This window comes from Gastrolobium bilobum, unplaced genomic scaffold (assembly GCF_033153095.1).
Source record: "Gastrolobium bilobum isolate Gb01-03AN ecotype WA unplaced genomic scaffold, APGP_CSIRO_Gbil_v1 utg5873, whole genome shotgun sequence".
Taxonomy (NCBI): Eukaryota; Viridiplantae; Streptophyta; class Magnoliopsida; order Fabales; family Fabaceae; genus Gastrolobium; species Gastrolobium bilobum.
In genome coordinates this window covers 255,929-276,888 of record NW_026898064.1, presented here as the reverse complement: position 1 = coordinate 276,888, position 20,960 = coordinate 255,929, and the positions used below count along the sequence as shown (strand labels likewise).

The 20,960-nt window shown below is 32.4% G+C and overlaps 3 protein-coding genes across 7 annotated transcripts; 1 reads left to right on the top strand and 2 right to left on the bottom strand.

Moving 5' to 3' along the window:
- The first annotated feature begins 3,046 nt into the window (after positions 1–3,046).
- On the top strand, positions 3,047–9,388 carry LOC133312499 (isopentenyl phosphate kinase). 4 transcript variants are annotated; one of them, XM_061513707.1, is made up of 12 exons: positions 3,047–3,210; positions 3,496–3,720; positions 4,361–4,458; positions 5,416–5,458; positions 6,196–6,257; positions 6,377–6,433; positions 7,017–7,052; positions 7,128–7,205; positions 8,068–8,134; positions 8,222–8,275; positions 8,786–8,889; positions 8,970–9,388. In XM_061513707.1, exons 1-12 carry the CDS (start codon positions 3,123–3,125, stop codon positions 9,063–9,065), a joined length of 1,008 nt encoding a protein of 335 aa, XP_061369691.1. In that variant the 5' UTR covers positions 3,047–3,122; the 3' UTR covers positions 9,066–9,388. The 4 variants fall into 4 exon arrangements, with proteins under 4 accessions (XP_061369691.1, XP_061369690.1, XP_061369689.1 ...); XM_061513706.1 differs by having other exon boundaries at positions 8,222–8,284; XM_061513705.1 differs by having other exon boundaries at positions 7,113–7,205.
- Positions 9,389–9,996: 608 nt separating this feature from the next.
- LOC133312519 (eukaryotic translation initiation factor 5A-2) lies at positions 9,997–11,836 on the bottom strand. Of its 2 annotated transcripts, none has more exons than XM_061513733.1 (5): positions 11,639–11,836; positions 11,203–11,325; positions 11,050–11,106; positions 10,632–10,718; positions 9,997–10,414 (listed from the first exon to the last, which is right to left on the bottom strand). In XM_061513733.1, exons 1-5 carry the CDS (start codon positions 11,759–11,761, stop codon positions 10,313–10,315), a joined length of 492 nt encoding a protein of 163 aa, XP_061369717.1. In that variant the 5' UTR covers positions 11,762–11,836; the 3' UTR covers positions 9,997–10,312. The 2 variants fall into 2 exon arrangements, with proteins under 2 accessions (XP_061369717.1, XP_061369716.1); XM_061513732.1 differs by having other exon boundaries at positions 10,644–10,718; positions 11,639–11,829.
- A 3,554-nt stretch (positions 11,837–15,390) lies between these two features.
- On the bottom strand, positions 15,391–20,839 carry LOC133312517 (mitotic checkpoint protein BUB3.3). The gene is made up of 9 exons (XM_061513729.1): positions 20,729–20,839; positions 20,512–20,642; positions 19,911–19,993; positions 19,010–19,258; positions 18,703–18,775; positions 16,650–16,730; positions 16,499–16,580; positions 16,304–16,404; positions 15,391–15,506 (listed from the first exon to the last, which is right to left on the bottom strand). Exons 1-9 carry the CDS (start codon positions 20,837–20,839, stop codon positions 15,428–15,430), a joined length of 990 nt encoding a protein of 329 aa, XP_061369713.1. The 3' UTR covers positions 15,391–15,427.
- Between the last annotated feature and the right edge of the window lie 121 nt (positions 20,840–20,960).

The window sequence follows — 20,960 nt, the reverse complement described above, 5'->3', positions numbered from 1 at the left end:
TCTGCACTTGTAGATATAAAGTTGGAAAAAAAAAAAATTTCATATTAGATGGGTGTTTCAAGTCAAGTAAAAAAAATATAAAAAATAGAAAGATTAAAGAAAAAAGATAAAAATATGTTTAACCCAACCAATCCTATAATTAAAAGCTTAAAGTTTAAATCCTAGCTCATTGTTTTGTCACTCTCTTCTTCTTCTTTTTTATAATCTTATTAGCTCCAGATTTTAATAAATATCAACATTCCTTAAATTCTATTTTCATCAAGTGGAGGAGAACCTCACGAGATTTTTTACGTTTTTTTTGTGAAACAAAAGTAGCCAACTTTGAATTAAATAGACATCTACAAAAGTTGGTTTTTGATTGATTAACTCTTATAATTATACTATATTTTATAAATGTCTTCTTTTGGTGTTTATTTTTTTTTAATTATTATTATCTATTATTTCCTTAAAACTTTGGTTAATTCACCAAAATTTTATTTGTAAATGGAATCAAAAATTGAATCATAATTATGATCTTTAAAATAAAAAATAAAAAAATTGTACAGAGATAAAGAAAATATCCTGAGTCCGCCGGTGATCATCACCATACCGTAATCTGCCTTCAACAAGTCGCCGTAGCCGCATGCACCGCCCACCGAGTCACTGGGATCCGCCACAGCGTAGTAAGTGGCATGCGCAGATCATCATCCGAAGACGGAGGATGATGAAGAAGAAGATGGAGGTTGAGAAGTATAGGAGGAGTAGTGAGGTGAATATTGAAGAGAGTATGAAGAGAATGCTTAGTATTAACATAGTTAGTGACATTTCTCAACGAAGAAGAAGAAGAGCATCAACAAGAAGAAACAACTAAAGAAAGCAAATGTTTTATCATTTATTACGAAAAGAAAACGATGGATGATTTATGGTTATGCGCAACCGACAGTGATTATATTCATGTCTGATCTGATCATTAATTTGGAATGGGACCAATTTTCTTTTTGCAACTGGTTTGATTTTTAATTTTGAAAACAGTAGCTTGTTTGAAGAAAACCCAACGAACAGAAATGGTGTTTGAAGAAAAGAGTGAAGGTCGGGTTATTTTTGAAAAAATTATCCAATATTTTCGGTGATATTTGACCATCAATGAAACATATACTCAGTAAACTTGATTAGACAATTCCGGTAATATTTTAGTCTACCAAATAATTTTTTTAGTAACATTCCCGATAAATTTACTTTCTCACTCTATTACTGGAAATCATAATTCTCAAAAAAAATAAAAAAATATTATCATCTACCAAATGCCCCTTAAAAGTATAAGTAGGTGCTCTCTTTTTCAGTTATATGTTACGATCTTTTAGTTTTTATTATTTGTTATTGTTGTTAATTAGTTACTATACTAGTATTTGAATTTGTTTGAATAAGTCTTGGCAGTTTCTAAAGCCTACCAAAGTGGGTAGAGGAAGTTTTAAGTGAGTCCTATTTTTACGCTATTTGGTTTTCATGTGTAATTGTCTATTTAATTAGAGCTTTGCATAAAATATAATGATTGAAATTATTAGTTTGACACGGTATGCAAGAGGTCAGACTTCTTCTATAAAATCATTATTATTATTTTTCCTTTTACTCTAATATCTTTTTTTTGTTTCGCCATACTTGTAAGAAAACCCAAGAGATAACCTTACCATTTTATTTGTTCAGCACTTTCATAATTTAAATTTGGGCCATTAAAGCCCATTTCCATATAGCCCTTTATTTTTGTTTTGAGAGCCATTGAATATCTGACATACAATTCTCTTAAGCCCAACTCAAGCGAGAATGTTAGATTAGAGAATTGATAGTAGATGCGCTAGAAATAGAATATCGATTGTAACATTATGAGATGCATATATGGTTCGGTTTGGCATAAAAATCAAATTGAAGTAATCTACGCACATCCTTCGATACGAGCTTTTTCACCTTTTTGTCCCTTATTAATTAATTAATAATCATTTTGCTCCTGATTCGAAATTATTTATCAATCTGCCCCTCTTAAATCGACTACCTTGCATTTTTAATCGACTAAATGGCCAAAACAGACAAAAAATGGATGTTGGGAGATTTAGTCGACTAAATCTCCCTATTTAGTCGACTAAATCTTCATATTTGACAAAAAAAAAAGGTTAAGTCGGTATGATTTCAATCGATTAAATAGGGAGATTTAGTCGATTCAATCTCCCAACAACCATTTAGTCGATTAAACATGCAAAGTAGTCGATTAAAGAGGGGCAGATTGATAGATAGTTTCGAATCAGGAATAAAATAGTTATTAATTAATTAATGAAAGGCAAAATGGTCAAATAGCCCCTAAATATGTATACGGCTAAAAGTCAAATGAAATATATCAACCGATATTAACTTGATTTGCATAAGGATAATATCTACTATATCAATGCATACATACATAACACATTACTAAGTACATGCCTTAATGCTATATTAGATATCTTGTTTGGATTTAAAAAACTTTAAAAAAGCAAAAATAAAGAAAAGTTATATTTATAACGTATTTTCGTTTAATCGTTAATTTTTGTCAATTAATAATTATTATTTATTATAAATTAATAATTAATTAATAAATCTAATTTAAAATAATAATAATCATTAATTAATAAAAATTAACGGTTAAAATATACTTATAAGAGATTATAAATAAAAAATAAATTATACTTATCATCATCCTCGTGAAAATATAATCCAACGAACGAGTGACAAATACCTTGTCCCTTTCTAGTTTTCATACACATTTTCTCGAGCCCTTTTTCTCCCAGGGGAAGCGTTGGAATCGAGTTTTTAATTATTTAAAGTTATAACATAATTACTTATTTATCTTCAAAAGGCGATTATTAAAAATAATCTTTTTAACAAATAGAATGATCTTATTATTATCATTTTAAATTTATTAAAAGAATCCTAAACAATTCTTTTTTATCTCTCAAGTTTATTTATTTTTTAATTATCATAGTTATTTTATAAGTGAATAAAATTGTAAGAATTTATTTAATAAACACAAATGAAATGAAATAAGTCAAATAACTATCCCTCATGAGAATCCAGAAGCGTTCACCTCAGTTGCTTCATCTCTTTCTCCCACAAGGTGGTCAATGGAGCAGAACAAGAATCAGAACCAAACACAAACTAGCTTAGGCCATTCTCCCTTCACTGAACCAATCCATTGTATAGTAAAACTGGGTATGACTCTCTTTCTCTTTCTCTGTGGTTTTGGTTTTGAACTCTTGTTGATTATTTGCATCATTTATTTATTTTTTATTTTTTCAAAGTTTGTTGCTTTACAATGCTGCTAGCCTCTAGCACCTCCAAGTATGAATTTTGTCATGTATATAAGCATCTGGGTCATTTTGTTTTTGTGGCTCTCTTGAGGAAAATACCCCCAGAAGACTGTGTTCTGTGAAAAAGTTTAACTATGAGGATTTTCAATCTGTGAAAAAAGTTGAATGCTTTTGATGGGATATTCAGGAGGAGCTGCAATTACTTGCAAAAATGAATTAGAGATGATAAATGAGGAGATTCTTCAGAAGGTTTCAGAACAGCTGAGGCAAGCAATGATTTCATCTTCTGAGAAGCCTCCTGGGATGGATTGGAGCAAGAGACCTGGAGATTCTGAAACTTTTTGTAACCCGGAAGAATTTGGAGATCATTCTGTCATGGAATGTAGCCGTTTCATTGTTGTTCATGGAGCAGGTTCCTTGGTTTGGGTTGCTTTTTGTTTTTTTCTTGAAGTATTTGATTAATAAAAATTTTAGTCTATTAATATCATATATACAGAGGAATAAGTGTTGGAGATAATATATGCATAATGTAAGCTGGAGATATTTTTTAAAGAACAAACACCCATTTTGGTCTATATATATGCAACATCATTACATTGGTCTTCCATTTATTAACAACATCAATTCAGTCCTTCAATGATAATTAATGCCATCAGTTTGGTCCTTCAAGGAACAATTTGATGTTCTTTTTAAGGATCAATTTGATGGCAAAAATGTGACATGGAAGGACTACTTTGATGTTACATATGTCTTTTGGAGAATCATTTTGATGTATTTATAAATGGAATACTAATTTGATATCACATGTGCCTTTAGAGGATCATAATGGACATATACTCCTTTTAAATGAATGTCACCCATTCCAGACATCTCCAAGTGTCTGTAATCTATTGTATGTTATCCAAAATAAATTATTTAAATAAAAACTGTTATAGATATAATATTCTCCATTGCCTCGGTGGATGGAGTTAACAATATGTGATTTTTAAAAACTAGATGTTAAATCTTAATGATAACCAACTAGTTCATATTAGGCTCTGTGGTGCTCTCAGGTTCTTTTGGCCATTTCCAAGCTAGCAAATCTGCTGTCCACAAAGGACAACTGAATAAGCCTCTTGTCAAGGGTGGCTTTGTTGCTACCCGAATATCTGTAAGTAATCATTGGCAACTTTATAAGACCTCTCTATAGTTGTAATTGTGGAGTTTGTACAGATTAATGTGACATTTTGACTGTTAAACCAGTGCAGCTGACACCTAGGAGCTAACTGCTTCTCCAAACACAAATTGATGCTAATCAAGCTTATTCCTGAATTTCATGATGAAACAAATTCCGTTGTTTCTAAATTCACTCAATATGCTGATGTTATATCTTTTTTCTTGGGGAGAAATTTTCTTGTCTATTTGTAACCATAATGCTTTCTGAAATGCTTCCCTGTCAAAGTCACTAGTCAAATGCGTAGTCTTGTTCTATTTGTTATATAAGTCTACCAACATTTGTTAAAAAATGAAGCACTGCTCCTCAAAGTTTACCAATCCTGAAAAAGAAGCTTCTGAATCTAATTTGTGCACAGCAGATGTAGTTATTAACTTTGACGGCAAGGACAACGACTGGGATGTCATAAATATAACATCGATTGGTGTCATCTGAAATCTATTGTATTATGAATATGTTTTGGGGATCTATCATTGCAAAATTCTCAAAGTTTAGATTGTACATAGCAGTTATATTTCCTGACTTTAGAGGAGATTTATCAAGAATTTGAGTGGAATATCACAAAAAATGATGATTAGTTGGTGTATTCTTGCTAATTAGTAATTACGATGTTGTGCTTTAAGGGAAAATTTGGGGGCTCTATCAGTGCCATATTTTTATATATTAGAAGTTTGCCAAGTGGTATCATTAGACTGTTCTGATAATGTTAGTTATTTTTACTTTCACTTATATGAGTTTGATTGAGATTCTTATATTCCTTAAATAATATTATGCAGAGCCTCTTTGTTTTTTTTTAAAAAAAAAGATGAAAATTTGCTTTTATACAAATTAGTAAATTACTTTCAGAATGAGGATCTCCTTCATGATTATCATTCCATTTATTTCCATTTTCAGGTAACCTCTCTCAATCTTGAAGTTGTCAGAGCACTAGCTAGAGGTGGTTTCATAGTTATTGCTGTCTATATATGCACAATGATTTCTTTTGTATCAAAGCATTGGGTATTCATCTTTTGTTTCAGGCTTTTCTGCTTTTATTTTAAGTTCTTGATCTAGTTGGTCATTGGTAACACTGAATGTTATCATGGCAACAACATGTTATACTTCTAAGCTTTTTCAGTCATATCGAGATTTGGCTCACATGGTTGTTATCTATTTCCATGGTCCTCTTTTCATGTTTGATCACTATTTTGATTTTTACTAATGTGTCATTCTTGGCTTTATTATTTTGGGGTGGCTCTTTATTGGCTAAGATGACACTCTCCTTACCTTGCTACTTAATGGAATATGGAAGTACAAGCATTCATTTTTTTTTTCTATAGTTGTTAATCTGTGCTATTTAAAAAAAACACCCTTAAGATGAAAAGAAATAAATTTATGAAAGTAAAAAATCAATTTTTTGAAAATTGTGTATGTCTGTGGAACTCTTTTTGGCTATTACATTAATAAAACACCAATAATCCACTAAAACTGAAGATTTTTGCGACTTATCCCTTTTAATCTTTTGAATGAGCTTTTTATCTGTAATTGAAAAGTTTTGTTTAAGCTATGTTCTGCATTGATAATAATTATACTTCCATTAAAACTTAATACTTGCTGCTATCTGTGTCACCCCTTTTTTTGGCTTCTGTTCTTTTAAGTAATCCATTTTAAAAAGATATTTCTTTCTTTGTGCAGAGGGTATTCCTTCAATTGGAATGTCACCTTTCTCATGTGGATGGTTCACCAGTGAGAGACATGTTAGTAAACTCTCTGAATATCTGTCAGATCATATCCGTCATCACAATGAATTTCAGACTTGTTTTGTCTTCCTTTTCAGATAAAGTTACTCTTCTAAGTTCATATTCACTATGTGCAGATATCTTCAGCAGATTTATCTTCGGTTGCTAAGGCCATTGATTCTGGTTTTACACCTGTAAGATTGAATTCCTTAATTTATATCACTATTTTGAAGCTTTTAAATGTTTTTTCTACCACTCTTTTAACCTTTCGTCCTTGTTACGTAAGAATGGTTTTTTATTATTTCTATATCTTTCTGATAGTACTTAAAATGTTAAACGAGCTGAAAATTAGTGAAAGCCTGGTTTATCAAGGATTAAGAGTTCTTCATGGGTGATACATGTAGAGAAAAAGTTGACTAGAATGTTGGATCTGCCACACTATACGTTATAGTCCCATACACAGCCAATTGGGGTACAGGGTTGTTACATCTGAATTGACGTAGTTCCCAACTATACCCTCTTAGACTGAGTACCATTTTTATTTTATTTTTTGCAATGACTAAAGCAAATGCATTGTCATGTACAACTGTAATGAAATAGAAGAAAAAATTTTCTTTCCATCTACATAAAATCTTAATATAAAGTTAGTGTTATAAAATACGCACTTCTATATTTTTTTGGTCTGAACTTTACTATGAAGGTTCCAATTTCTGTAATTGTTTTTCTCTTATTTATTTTTTACTTTGAATAATGTGGGGCTCATTGCAAAATGTCTAGGTTCTGCATGGGGATGCAATACTCGATGAAATTCTGGTAGAGACTCAGTATGCTTAGTTTTATTGTTCATTAATAATGGAAATGACATTTTTTAAGTTAGTGTGTTTTCAGGGATGCACTATTTTGAGTGGAGATGTCATCATAAGTCACCTGGCAACATACTCAAAGCCTAAATATGTCGTTTTCTTGGTATCCTCCATATGTCATGTATACCCATTTTTTATTCTTGAATTGCCTACAAATATAAAGCTCTTTCTGAGCATACTAAATGCCTGTTTGAATCTTCTTATTTTTAGCTTCTCTTCTCCTTATAAGCAGAAGCTAGGTCAAACAGGTTTTGAGAAAAACTCTTATAATGAAAAACTCTCTATTTTATAATAAAGAAAAAAGCCAAAAGCCAAAAGCTTTTAGGAATAGCTTTTTTTAAGCTCTTATCAGCTTTTCTTGAATTGTGTGCTTTTTTTAAGATGAAGAGCCATAGAGATAGAGAGAGTGCTTTTTTTGAAATATGTGCTTTTAAGTAATTTTTAAACAAATTTTTTTATGTAATCACCAAACAGCTTTTACTTTTTTTTAGCTTTAACTTTGAAGTAACTTCTAGTTTAAAAAAGAGATGATCCAAACAGGCTCTAAAATAAATGGTCTTCCAGTGAGTATATAGTTCCCTTTAAGGGATATCATTGATATATTGATAATAACAACCCCAACATCTCAATTTTCTTTTCTGGCCACATGTTTAATATTCCCAATTGCTGAGCTGTTTGGCTAAGGTCTGTTTGTTTTAACTTCCTCTCAATGCAAATCCCTCCTGTTTTGAGAGAGAGAAATTCTTGCTGCAAATAAAAGTGCCTTGAAACTCATGCAGAATGGCGTTTGTAAAGTTAACATTCACTTAGTTGCTAAAGCATTGTATTGGTATGCAAGATAGGTTTACAAAACCACAATTTTGAATTGTCTAGGACCAAAGTACTTGGATCAGCTTATCACAATTTATAAATCTGAGATTTTAGAAGACATTACATGAATGTTTTCCATTAAGCATAGACAAAAGACTGATGTATATGGGGTATATGATCGCCCACCAACAGAACCTGATGCAATACTCTTAAAGGAGATTGGTGAGCACTTGTTGTAAACTTAATCTTCCATATGGCCTATTCTCTTCATGGTTGGTTGTTACATAGCAACTTTTTCAACTATGACAGCTGTTGCTGAAGATGGAAGCTGGTCAGTTGTAAAACCAAAGTTGCAGAACTCAAGTAAGCAGAGTTAGTAAATCATTATTCAGTTTGCTTTCTATTCTATTTTTGGTTACATTTTTTGCAGTGGGATATGCTTTGGAAATATTAGTCCAGTAACTGTTCTATGAGAACTTTTTAAACACTCATAATAGCTTAGCTATTCTGCCTGTTTTTTTCGGGGCTTACAGAGAGATGAAATGACCAAGACAACATTGTTCTGAGTTCAGTATCTGTGCATGTCCAGATTTTTAAAGAGTTTTTATTGGAATGGAGTCTGAATCTAGTATCAATTAGTAGTATCAAAGAATTGAAGATATTTCATTTCACTCATAAACGATAAGTTACCACAATAGGCTGAGTTGGGGCACAAACTTACCTTATATTTTGCCATTTCTCTGACACCATAAATAAACAATTCTGAGAATTTTAGAAGTTTTTATATTGGCATATATTGTTAACTTACTAATATAACGTGCATGCTTCCATTGAATATATGGTTTGAATTTTTCTGGCATGTGTTTTGTATAGTTGATCTAACTCTGGCGGCCCATGATACAACTGGTGGAATGAAAACAAAGATCTCAGAAGCTGCAATTATAGCAAAACTTGGAATTGATGTCTACATTGTAAAAGTAATATTTGTTTGTTATATTTCTTCTGTTTGTGATATATCTTAGAGCTCCTAATGCTGAAACCTCTAGCTTCATTTCAGGCAGCAACAAGCCACTCATTACGTGCCTTAAATGGAGATCTGAGAAGCAGCATCCCTGATGACTGGCTTGGAACAGTCGTTCGATCTTTGAGATAAATCTGCCATAACAAAGTCTTTTGCATAGCTCCCATTCATCCACAGCAAGTAATAATTTTTGGACTCCTCGTGAATGTGAGAGTTAGTTGTACTAACAATTACAGTCATGTGTCTTCCAAAAACAACTCACAAATCCAGTGTCATGTTTTTTTTTATTTTATCGAAGTTATGTTTGGCTACTTTGATATTTTAGTGCTTCCCAGTTTCACTTCTAGAAGTTGTAACTTGTAAGGATGTTTTGTAATTTTCCTTTGGAGCTACTTTTACTTGGGGGTTTTGGTTTAGAAATTAGTTGAAAGAACTTTCTAAAACCCGAAAGGATTCTCCTATGAGAAATAAATAAATAAATAATTCAACTCTACATTTCTCATATCTGCGTTTAAACAAACTGCCTTGGATTGATTCTTATTACCAATATATAATGAATGTGGGAGTTGTGAACTTCTCTGGCTTTGGGGTGAGCAACACTAACTGATAATGTACTTGAACATGAGTTCTAGGGGCTGAAATTCAGGGTTCAAGACTTGCTCGTTGGGCAGGCATTGAGGGCTTGTCGTCCACATATGCTTCTTTTTTAACCAAATACGGGGTGGAGGAAGGAAAATAATGAAACATGCTACACATAACACAATCTAGATCATTCAAAAAATTATATAAATAAAAGAGCATTATTATTCATGGTGGAAACCCAATCCACTCAAATAGTTATTGCCTTCAAGTGCTCAATAAATGAACGCAAAAGAACAACTATAAGACGTGGTTGACACTTCGCCCTTTAATTTATGCCTCACCTGTGTTTTGAAGGAACTAGCATATGATCTTGTCAATTACAAGATAATAGAATTTCAGAAAAACTGAGTACAGAATTCAGTGATCAGATTTTTCTTTTTCCCTGAACAAAGGCATAAATTTCAAATGCAATCAAGAAACATCAAAATGAAGAAAACTATATTAGAAAGATTAAAAGGTGATAAGCGTATAAATAGTCACAAAGGCCAGTGGCTAATATAACTTCTTCACACCATGTAACAGTTGATGGTTTTAGCATTGATCTACCACAACAAAGATATAGGTAATAGAATCTTAAATAAAGTCATCCAATAGTCTCCACCACATCTTGTAAGAAGGGTACAAACTTAGGCTGATTTAGTACACAAATCCACACATAAGAGTGGGGAAAAAATACTAAATATATATATCATTTCAATTCAAACTTTCGCTTTCTTGCTTCAACTGACATGGCTCTATTACTTGGGGCCAATGTCCTTAAGGGCACAAATCTGCTCCTCACCCATGGCAGACATAACAGACACGACCAGATCTTTACCCTCACCAAATCCATCCTTGATCTGCATGACAGAAATCATAATCAGTGCAAGATGGTGCAGATTATAAAAGTTTTAACAGATGATCAACATCATGCCAGTTTCATTACTTTTGTTAAATTGGACATAACAAAGCCACAAGAAAAACGATGTCACCATCGAATATTCATATCCACCACAATGTCATGAAACTATTCAACATTAGAAGCAAAACAATCCCAGAATATGAAGAGAAGGTAACAAACAAACTAACCTGCGAAAGCAGATTATCATCAGTTGGAAGCCTAAGGTCATCCTTAGTACCACCATTATCAGTCAGCAGACTCACCTAATATATTCCATTTAAAATATCACATTAGTCACCTTTAAGTAAAGACGAAGACTGACACTACCCTATGATCAAGGGATAGTGTAACACACATTATTAACTAACTATCAAACTACATTAACCATTTATTTATACATCATTAACTACAAACTCAAAAAACCATGTATCCAACTGCTTTAATCATTTACAGAAAATAATGATAACCGTTTATTCATTCAAAATAACCATACTTTAGATCACATCACTTTTCATAGGTGTAGCTTAAAATCACCCTTAACAAAAAAATAAAATAAAGAAAGAGTGAGGGAGGCAAATGTAATTGTAATCTTACAAATCCATCCTCTGAGATATCAATGAGCTGGTAATCAACGCGATTGACATGAGGGACCTGTTGTAACCACAACAACATAAAAATACTATAAACATGGATGGCCTTATTAATTAAAGAAAAATCCAAATCCAAATACAAAAGACACTTTCATACATCACAGTTATGGGAAGATGGAACAATATCTTCAAGCTTTTTGCCGGTGAAGATGTCAATACCAACAAAGTGACACTTTGCGTGTCCATGCTTTCCAGTTTTAGAAGTTGAAACCTCCACAACCTGTCCAACAAAAAAAAAGCTTCATCTTAGTTTTGCAGAAACAACAAACACTTACACCAACCATAACATCACCCCAAAAAAAATTGGAGAAGCATTTAAAGGGATAGGTTTGACATAAAAATTAATATTGATCAAAGAAAACCTAATGGGGTTTGATTCATCATATCTATTTATCAATTCCTCCGATTTGATTAAAAAAATAAAAAATAAAGAATAATTCATCACAATCCGGAGCAAAACCCATCAAAAAAATCCAAAATTTGAAGGAATTAAATTGTTAATAAAAAAAGAAAAAGAAAAAGAGAAAAGAAACCTTGCAGGGCCTGTTCTTGATGACAATGTAACCATTTTTGCGGATGGTTCCAGCTTGCTGTGGATAAGTCTTGGATGCACCGGCATCAGCCTTCGACTCAAAGTGATGTTCTTCGTCAGACATAGCTCTTCACAAACTCACACACTGTAATGTTCGATATTCCTCGTTTTCTTCAACAAACACACGTTTCACTCACACCTTATAACAACATTTATTTTTCTTTTTATTTTTATTTTCCTCTGATGATAATGATTCAAGTTTTTTTAAAATTCAGTTTTATCTTCGATTGTACTTATCTCTTTAAATTCTGTTTTAAAATTTTTTAAAAAAAAACTTGAATTTGAATTTTCAGTTAATTTTAAACTGATTAAATAATCTGACAAGATATCTTATATAATAATGTAAAAAAAAATTTGTAAATAATATAATTAAAATTTTAATACTAATATTGAGTTTCAAAAATTGTTTCAATTTGATGCACTAAATTTTATTATTTGAAATAATAATGGATTGAGACATTATTAAAATATTTGAACTTTATAAATAACGACGGATGAAGTCAAACTTTATACGTAAACATACCTTGAGTTAGAGGTGTTTATCAACCGATCCAAACCGATTCAAATCGCAGTAACCGAACCGAAAAATCGATAACCGAATAAATCGAAAATTGAAAAACCGAAAATCGATCCAATATATTAATTTTTCTCTACCTACTTGGTCTTTTTCCAATCATAGCCCATAAATTTCTAAACTCAAGACCCATTAATTAAACCCAAGAAAATCTAGTCACATCTCATCAAATGTTTATTGATGCTTTTGTATTTAAAAAAAAATTACAAAGCCAATATATACAAAAGATGTTATTTGTACAATAATCATGAAACAAATTTTAGGATTTTCAAAAAATCGAAAACCGATCCAATCCAAATCGAAAAAAATTGAATTGGATCGGATCGAATTTGAAAAAAAATTCAAACCGAATGGATGAATACATGATCAAACTGAAGGGATCGAATCGGATGATTTTTACTTCCAAAACCGATCCAATCCAAACCGCGAACAATACCCACCTTCCGTGAGCTCAAGTGCTCAATATGTTAACATAAGAAATTTAATAATAAAACAATAATCAACCAATAATAATGCTAAAACAAATTCAAAACTTGAATTTGATAAGAAGAAAAAATGCAAATTAAGATAATACTATTGAAAGAATTTCTAAAAATTACCCAAAGTAATTAAAAAATAATCATTATTTAATTATATTTAAAAATTAAAAACAAATCTAAAGCATGAAATGGTAAACACTTATTCTATTATTATATTGATTAACAGTATGTTTCTGCCAATTAGTACTTTTTGTTTTTTATTAAAATAAATATTTGAATTGATTTATTATTATATAGTAAGAAATTAAATATTTCATACAAATAACTGTAGTTAAATTAAAAATTATCACTATAAAGTGAAAAAAACTCAAAGCCATTTGAAAATAATTACTATATTCATCATTCTTTTTCCATGTCCGTATTAAATTAGTGATGCAAATAAATTCTTGGTCTTAAATTCAATAAATTTTTCATAAATTAATTTTCTTAAAAATTGATTGTACACATATGGTTGTGATTGATGCACACTCGTCTGTTTTTTTTTTAATGTTTAAATGTGTGTATAATTTCGGTAGCATATTAAAGGATTATACCATGTTATGTGATACAAGGTTATCACATTGTATGATGATTTATATGATATATAAAATTCTAAAGAGAATCATATGATAATAATAATAATAAATAAATAAATATAAGCCTTTATGTTCATGTATTTATATAAAACTGTTTCTTTAGTAAAATACACCCTTCCTCTTCATTGCTCCAAATTGGAAAGAAAAAAAGATGGAGTTAAACACGTCTCCTCCTTGCTTTGAAAATTTTAATTTGAACTTGCGTTTTAAGAACGCTACAACCACACCCCACCACGTGGGGCTGCAGGAAACGGGACCCGCATTTCATCTCTCTTCTCTCTGCACACCTCTCTCTCTCTCTTCTGTTTCTTTGCTTAAAAGAAAGAAAAAATGAAAAAGAAAAACCTTGTTACAGAGTTTGAATGAAAATATCAGAATACACATGCTATCATGCATAAATAACTGCACTCTAAATTTTGAAACACATTTACCTACATAGTTTTCTTGAATAAAAACGAATAATTACGACAAGATATTATGAGGCTTATAAATTTATGTGTACACTTTAATGTAATCAAAATTCTCACAAGATAATACTTAAACTTTTGTTTATTATCAATATAAATCCGTTTATTATCATTATGTAATACATTTGTGATAATAACTACGTTATGAGGTCTTTTTTTTCTTCATAATGCTACACTTTCACACAATCACACATTACTTGAAATACACAATTTTTATTTTTTAATTATAACTAATTTCAACTTAAATCAACGCAAGATTCTAGTCCCACTACCTCACTGTACTGAAATTGTAAAGTACTGTGCCAAATATTGTACACCTAGCGTGATTCTTTTTTAGTATTTTTTAAATTTTAATTTTTTAAAAAATTGTTATCCAAACATTTAAAAAATTTCAAAATGACTTTTCTTTTAAAAAAAAACAACTTTTTTAAAAACAAAAGTTCATTCAAATGAGTATTTAATTTAAGGTTTTATTAGTCTCCTTTCACGTAAGATAATTATCTTATGTTATAGAGAGAAAATGGATAAATTTCTCCATTATACAAAAAAAAAGATGAAATACAAAAATCGAAATGAGAGAACATGAGATAAATTATCCTACGTAAAAAGAGAATAATATTTTCTCTTAATTTATACTAATAAAATTAGGAAAATGTACTTCTCATTTTATGTGAGAAGATATTTTTTGTAACAACCAATTAACACTATGTCTTGTGGGTAAGATATAGTTATAAATTTAAAATAGCGTTAATTGATTGCTGTAAAAAAAATGTCTTGAGAAGTTTGAGACCCGTAAAATTATATATATAACACAGTAAATTAAAACTAATTTATACTTAAGAATAGGTTGAAAAAGTTTAACTTTTGCATGCGATGTTCATAAAAAAATTTCATACGTGCATTAAGATTAATTTATCATTTAATAATATGATCGATCTTGATGTGGTAAAGGGATAATAAATACATACATTCACACATGGAAACGTTTCTTTTCAGGTAATATAATTACATAAATGAGTGTGAACAGGCATGGAAAAGTATAAGGAGTATCTTCCCTCAGCTTCAATATGAGCTACTGTCACTTTCTCCCATATTAGATGCCGATTCTCTGCAAACACGATATATAATCATTCTCTTTTTTTCTTACAAACAGTACATGATCATTTATGACATGAATCAGTATTGCAAGAATGTTCAAGTCAAATTTCCCGAATAAAACTAAATAAATATACATCAATGTTATTTATACGCCTAAAATATAAGATTTTATTTGTAGATGAAACATTTTCCGTAAAAGTTAACTATCCCTTTAGCATTGGGTGAACTGTAGTGCACAATAATGTTAATATCATGTCATGCTCGTTCCATAAAGGGAGAATTTCCATGCTTGTTAGAAAAAATAATGAAAACCAGGCATAAACCACTACCACAGCGAAAAAAGAAAAAGAAAAAAACAGCGAGGTTGAGACAAGAATAGCAGAACACAAAAAATTCCTTTTCCAATGGAACGAATAAATAGCAAAGATTAACCACTTGTGTGTCTCTTACCTTCATTGACAAGCATAGCATAAACGCTTAACTTTTCCTACCAGCAGAAATTGATCCAATATCAATGTTGTCCACTTTATGGATGAATACATGAGGAGGCTCTTCTCTGTCCGTAGTAAGGATGCAATAATCAAATGAATAAAATAAAGGTTGAACTCAAAAGCAGAATAATTCCATGTATAGTTCCAGCTAGCAATGTCTAGTTTAGTTTATTGCCTAACTGTTATATGAAGTAATTAGGTCATTTAATATGCAACAAGGAATTGCAGCTAGTAAGGCCTTTCCTGGTCCTAGTGTAATAAGATGAAGGGTTCATATAATTTAAATGAAAATTAAAAAGAACAAAGTTATATTTGAAAATCATTAAGAAGTATGTGCTATGTACTAAATAATTAAGTGACCATAACCGATTTAAACCCTGTTTCTAAAAACATGAGGGCCAAGGGAAGCTATATATCATGAGTAAAAGAAAGGAATAGAAACTTCATGGTTCATGAAAAAAGAAAAATGATAATCCATTCTCATATTCTTGAATATCCTGCATATATAGAAATTTCCACAAAATCGAGCAGGAGATGGGTAGATAATTCAGGTGATACAAAGAGCATGATTCACATTTCACACTAATAGCTCTTTGGCGTTCTCTTTTAATAAAATATTAAATCCAGCAGTTCAAACTTTCAAGTCCTTAATTATATATTGAGTATTGGCCACCTAAGATATGATCTAGGGGAATCTACACATCATAAAAATGTACAAGAAATAATACGAAATTCACTCCTTAATGATTAGGAAGAAAGAAATCGAGAATTGCAATGCCAATAATAATATTGATAAGGGGATACCAGTCACATTTGATACAGAAGAAATGAGTGGAGAACAAATAAGCTAAGAATTACTCACATTTCCTTTGCTTCTTGGTAAGTATAGCTTGATGTTACGGCCAGAAGCTGTCCTAAATGGTTGTATGATAAGGATGCAATACTATTTGAGTATCTGGGCAACTGAAATTGAGAAAAGATGATAGTAAAGAAAAGTAGAAAACTGCAAAACTGATTACAAACATCATAACAATTACGCACAAGTACGAACAAATACCTCAACAAGTCTTTTCCTACTTCCAGCATCCCATATGGTAACATAGCCTTCATTGTCACCGGTGACAAAAGCACCAGACACACTAAACAGAGATTATATTAATCAAGTTCTATAATTTATAATGGCAACTTACAGATAAGAAGGCACATACAGTGGACTGAATGCAATGTCATTCACCGATGCCAAATGATGCCGTCCATCCTTTGATTTTGGATGACACCTGAATGTATATCTGTCAGATTTTGATATAGCAATTGGTTAGAACCTGTGGCTGTCATTAACAAGAATCTGCAAACTTTTCCATCATAACACATTGGGATCCAAATTAAACAATAAATACGTAGATAGATAAATTAGGACATCTATAAGGCAGGTATCTAATTCTAAGGAGATTTTGCAATCGGCCAAGAATTCATGGTGAATGGTAGCTAAAATTGAAAAAATAGAAAATGAAATTGCAAATGTTAGTTTCATTAGTGTTGCACTAACAATTAGACAGTGAATACCACATGTACACTAATGCCCTCGTAATAGGAACCAAGCACCAAAGATTTTCCTGTTGTTGCTTTTATATGTGTTCACAGACTGTCAACTCCAACTAGTTTGGGAAAAAGGTGATATTATTGTTGTTGTTGATTGTAAAGAACCTTGGGATACACCACCCCAAAAGCTAGCTCAAAGGGTGGGAGTGTCCAAGGCCTTATAAAGGCCACATTAGTTGCACATACAACCAATGTGGGACTATATATCTCAACACGCCCCCTCACACAAGAGCCCATTGGGCTTGAAGAGTGGACAATGCAACAGGCCCAGCCTACCTGTGCTAAGAAACGCCACAAGAGAAAGTAGGGGGCGGCGAGGCTCTGATACCATGTAAAGAACCTTGGGATACACCACCCCAAAAGCTAGCTCCAAGGGTGGGAGTGTCCAAGGCCTTATAAAGGCCACATTAGTTGCACATATAACCAATGTGGGACTATATATCTCAACAAACCTTGGGATACACCACCCCAAAAGCTAGCTCAAAGAGTGGGAGTGCCCAAGGCCTTATAAACTCCACATTAGTTGCACATACAACCAATGTGAGACTATATATCTCAACACGCCCCCTCACACGAGAGCCCATTGGGCTTGAAGAGTGGACAATGCAACAGGCCCAGCCTACCTGTGCTAAGAAACGCCACAAGAGAAAGTGGAGGGCGGCAAGGCTCTGATACCATGTAAAGGACTTTGGGATACACCACTCCAAAAGCTAGCTCAAAGGGTGGGAGTGTCCAAGGCCTTATAAACTCCACATTAGTTGCACATACAACTAATGTGGGACTATATATCTCAACATATCCCAAGGTTCTTTACATGGTATCAGAGCCTCACCGTCCCCCGCTTTAAAGTGGAATTAAAATAAAAAAAAAGCACAAAAGGTAAACCAAAAATGGGCCTGTGCAATTTCCACCCTTCTAGCCTAAAAGGCTCTTGCGTGAGGGGGCGTGTTGAGATATATAGTCCTACATTGATTGGATGGGCAACTAATATAGCTTTTATAAGGCCTTGGGCACTCCCACCTTTTGAGCTAGCTTTTGGGGTGGTGTATCCCAAGGTTCTTTACATGGTATCAGAGCCTCACCGTCCCCCGCTTTAAAGTGGAATTAAAAAAAAAAAAAGCACAAAAGGTAAACCAAAAATGGGCCTGTGCAATTTCCACCCTTCTAGCCTAAAAGGCTCTTGCGTGAGGGGGCGTGTTGAGATATATAGTCCCACATTGATTGGATGGGCAACTAATATAGCCTTTATAAGGCCTTGGGCACTCCCACCCTTTGAGCTAGCTTTTGGGGTGGTGTATTCCAAGGTTCTTTACATTGATGATGTGTTCAACAGCCATAACATAAATCTATATGTTATGCACTAGAAAATCATCAACACCAAACCCAAAATCAGCCAGCAAATACATCATATGGCTGTTAAATAAAATCATACATATTTAAATAACTCCAGTTTCACATTCATTGTTAAATTTATCCTAACACAAATGGAATTCCAACAAAGCTATAAAAGTAAAATGAAGGAAAGTAGTACTTGTGGAAGTCAGATTATAAAAATAAAACACCAGGAATGAATCACATCCTTAAAAAATTAGTCTTTTAGCAAGCGAGCGAGCCCTTTTGGGTTACAAAAAAGCATATATGAAATGTTCTTCTAAAACTGACCCTATGTCATTTGAATTGGATGAATAGGAAATCTGCAATGCTACTCGTCCATCAACTGATCCAACTGCAAATCCTGCAAGAACTCAGATTTAAAAATTGCCTGAAGCCCTGAACTCAGATTTCCTATTGTCTAGGAACAGATCATAATTTTAAATCTCATATCTACAAATGGTATAACTAGAAAAACAACACTCAGAAAATATTATCAAGGTGGATCAGAAAGAACAAAGGCAATGCTATTTGTATAGCTTTTAGGAGGTGTACCTAAGTTGACAAAATAAACTAAGTTGGACTTCAAAGTTCATACCTTTTGCATAAGGAATTGAACTGACACACCATAATTGTGCATTGCATGGCTCCTTTGACTGAACTGGTTTGTCAAAGTTACGCAAATCATAAACATGCACAAATGCTCCAATGCCTGCAATAAAATTAAACCCAGAGACGGACATGGAATCCACCTCTGCACCAAGATTTCTCAAGCATGAACAAGCCTTCTCCAAACGGGTGTCCCACAACAATAACTTCTTGTCAAATCCAGATGAGATCAACTGACCTGCAATAACCAGGCCAAGAATAACATGAACTTTTTTTGGAATAATACATCATGGCCATGATAGATCTTTTGTTTGCCCAAAACCAGCATCTCAACATTTTTATTTGTATGAACTTTTAAGAATATTAGAGTGAAACATGATAAGTACTAAGGATATGTACTTTACAATTACAATTGAAAATAAGTCAGCATTACTACAATTAGACCACACTTATGATATGGCAAGTGGAAACATTTTTTTAAAGGGAAAAAAAAACTAGTGCTTTTGAAATACAATTTTACTTTTTATTTCATCTCACACCAGCATAACATCATCTTGGGTTCCCCATCAAGAATTTATTGATCTCTATGTTTAAATATTTCTCTTGAGAAATAGTCAAAACAGGGGAGTTCACAACTAGTAACATCTAACATGCATTAAGTTAACCATTCATGCATGCCTCAACACATATGAAAACAGAAGAAATCATGTAGACGAACAATTCTCTTGTGTGGGTAAAAATGGTGGGAAGGGTGAGGGGAGGATTGCAAATTAGTTGCTAATATGCCATTCAATATCATATCAACAAATGAAAAACGAAAAGTAATAAAAAGATAACAATTATAATAGAAACAAATCGAAAGAGGAACTAAGGTTAGGTCAGTAACTTACATGTTTCATTGGAATATCCAATGCATGTTGCTATATCATCGTGACTACCCACGGTATCAATAATTCCTGAATCCAAATCATACCTATAAAGTTTAGCTAAAGAGGAGTCAAAAACACACCTATAATAATAATAAGGGTCACGATTATTTTACACTAGGGTAAGTTACACTAATGATTTATTAGATATTTAATCCATTAGATGCAAACAAATCAATAGCCAAGATTTGGTATAAAACTTTCTATTCTTACATCTAAAAACAACTTTTTTTACCCAGGGAATCCCCTAACCGACAGCCAAAGACTAATACCCTCGAGGCACCAAAGTGGGTTTTGCCTCTATCTACAAAGTTTTTCTCATACACACGACCAGAAATCAAACACCTGTTAGCATGCTTAAGGTCATGATCATTTTACACCGATAAAAGTTACGCTCTCAGTTTTGTTCATTGATTCTAATAATAATATTAAAAATAATAATAATAAAGACATATCATATGCAAAACTTAGGAAAGTCATATATGGATAACTTAAGAAATGAAAGCATAAAAGCTGTTAACTTAAGAAAGAAAATAAATAAATAAATAAATGAATAAAATAAAACCTTCGGATGAATCCATCAGAAGCAGCGGTGAAAGCAACGGAGTCGTGCTGGAAGCAACAATCGAGAAGAGGTGATTGTGAAGGAGCTTCTAGTCTGAGCAAGGAGGCGTCAACGTCGTATAGCCGAAGACTCTGCCTCAGAAATTCATTCACTCACGTTGCTTATAGAAAATTAAAGGTAAAAATGAGGGGGGAAAGGTAGTTGAAACGAAACTCACATTGTCCCAAGAAGAAATTAGGAGGTTGTTAGAGTGGGGCGCGAATCGGGTTCTCGTAATGGCGTCCCTAATCGGAGTCTCCAGCTGCAATTCCCACCAATCTTCGTTCATTTTTAGGTCAAAGCAAGCGAGTTGCGAACCAGTAATCTCAAAACAAAATTGAAACTTGTGAAGCCACTGAGATTTGAACCTCTAGAAATGAAAATGTGCCCGCGTAACGCAGATAACAATT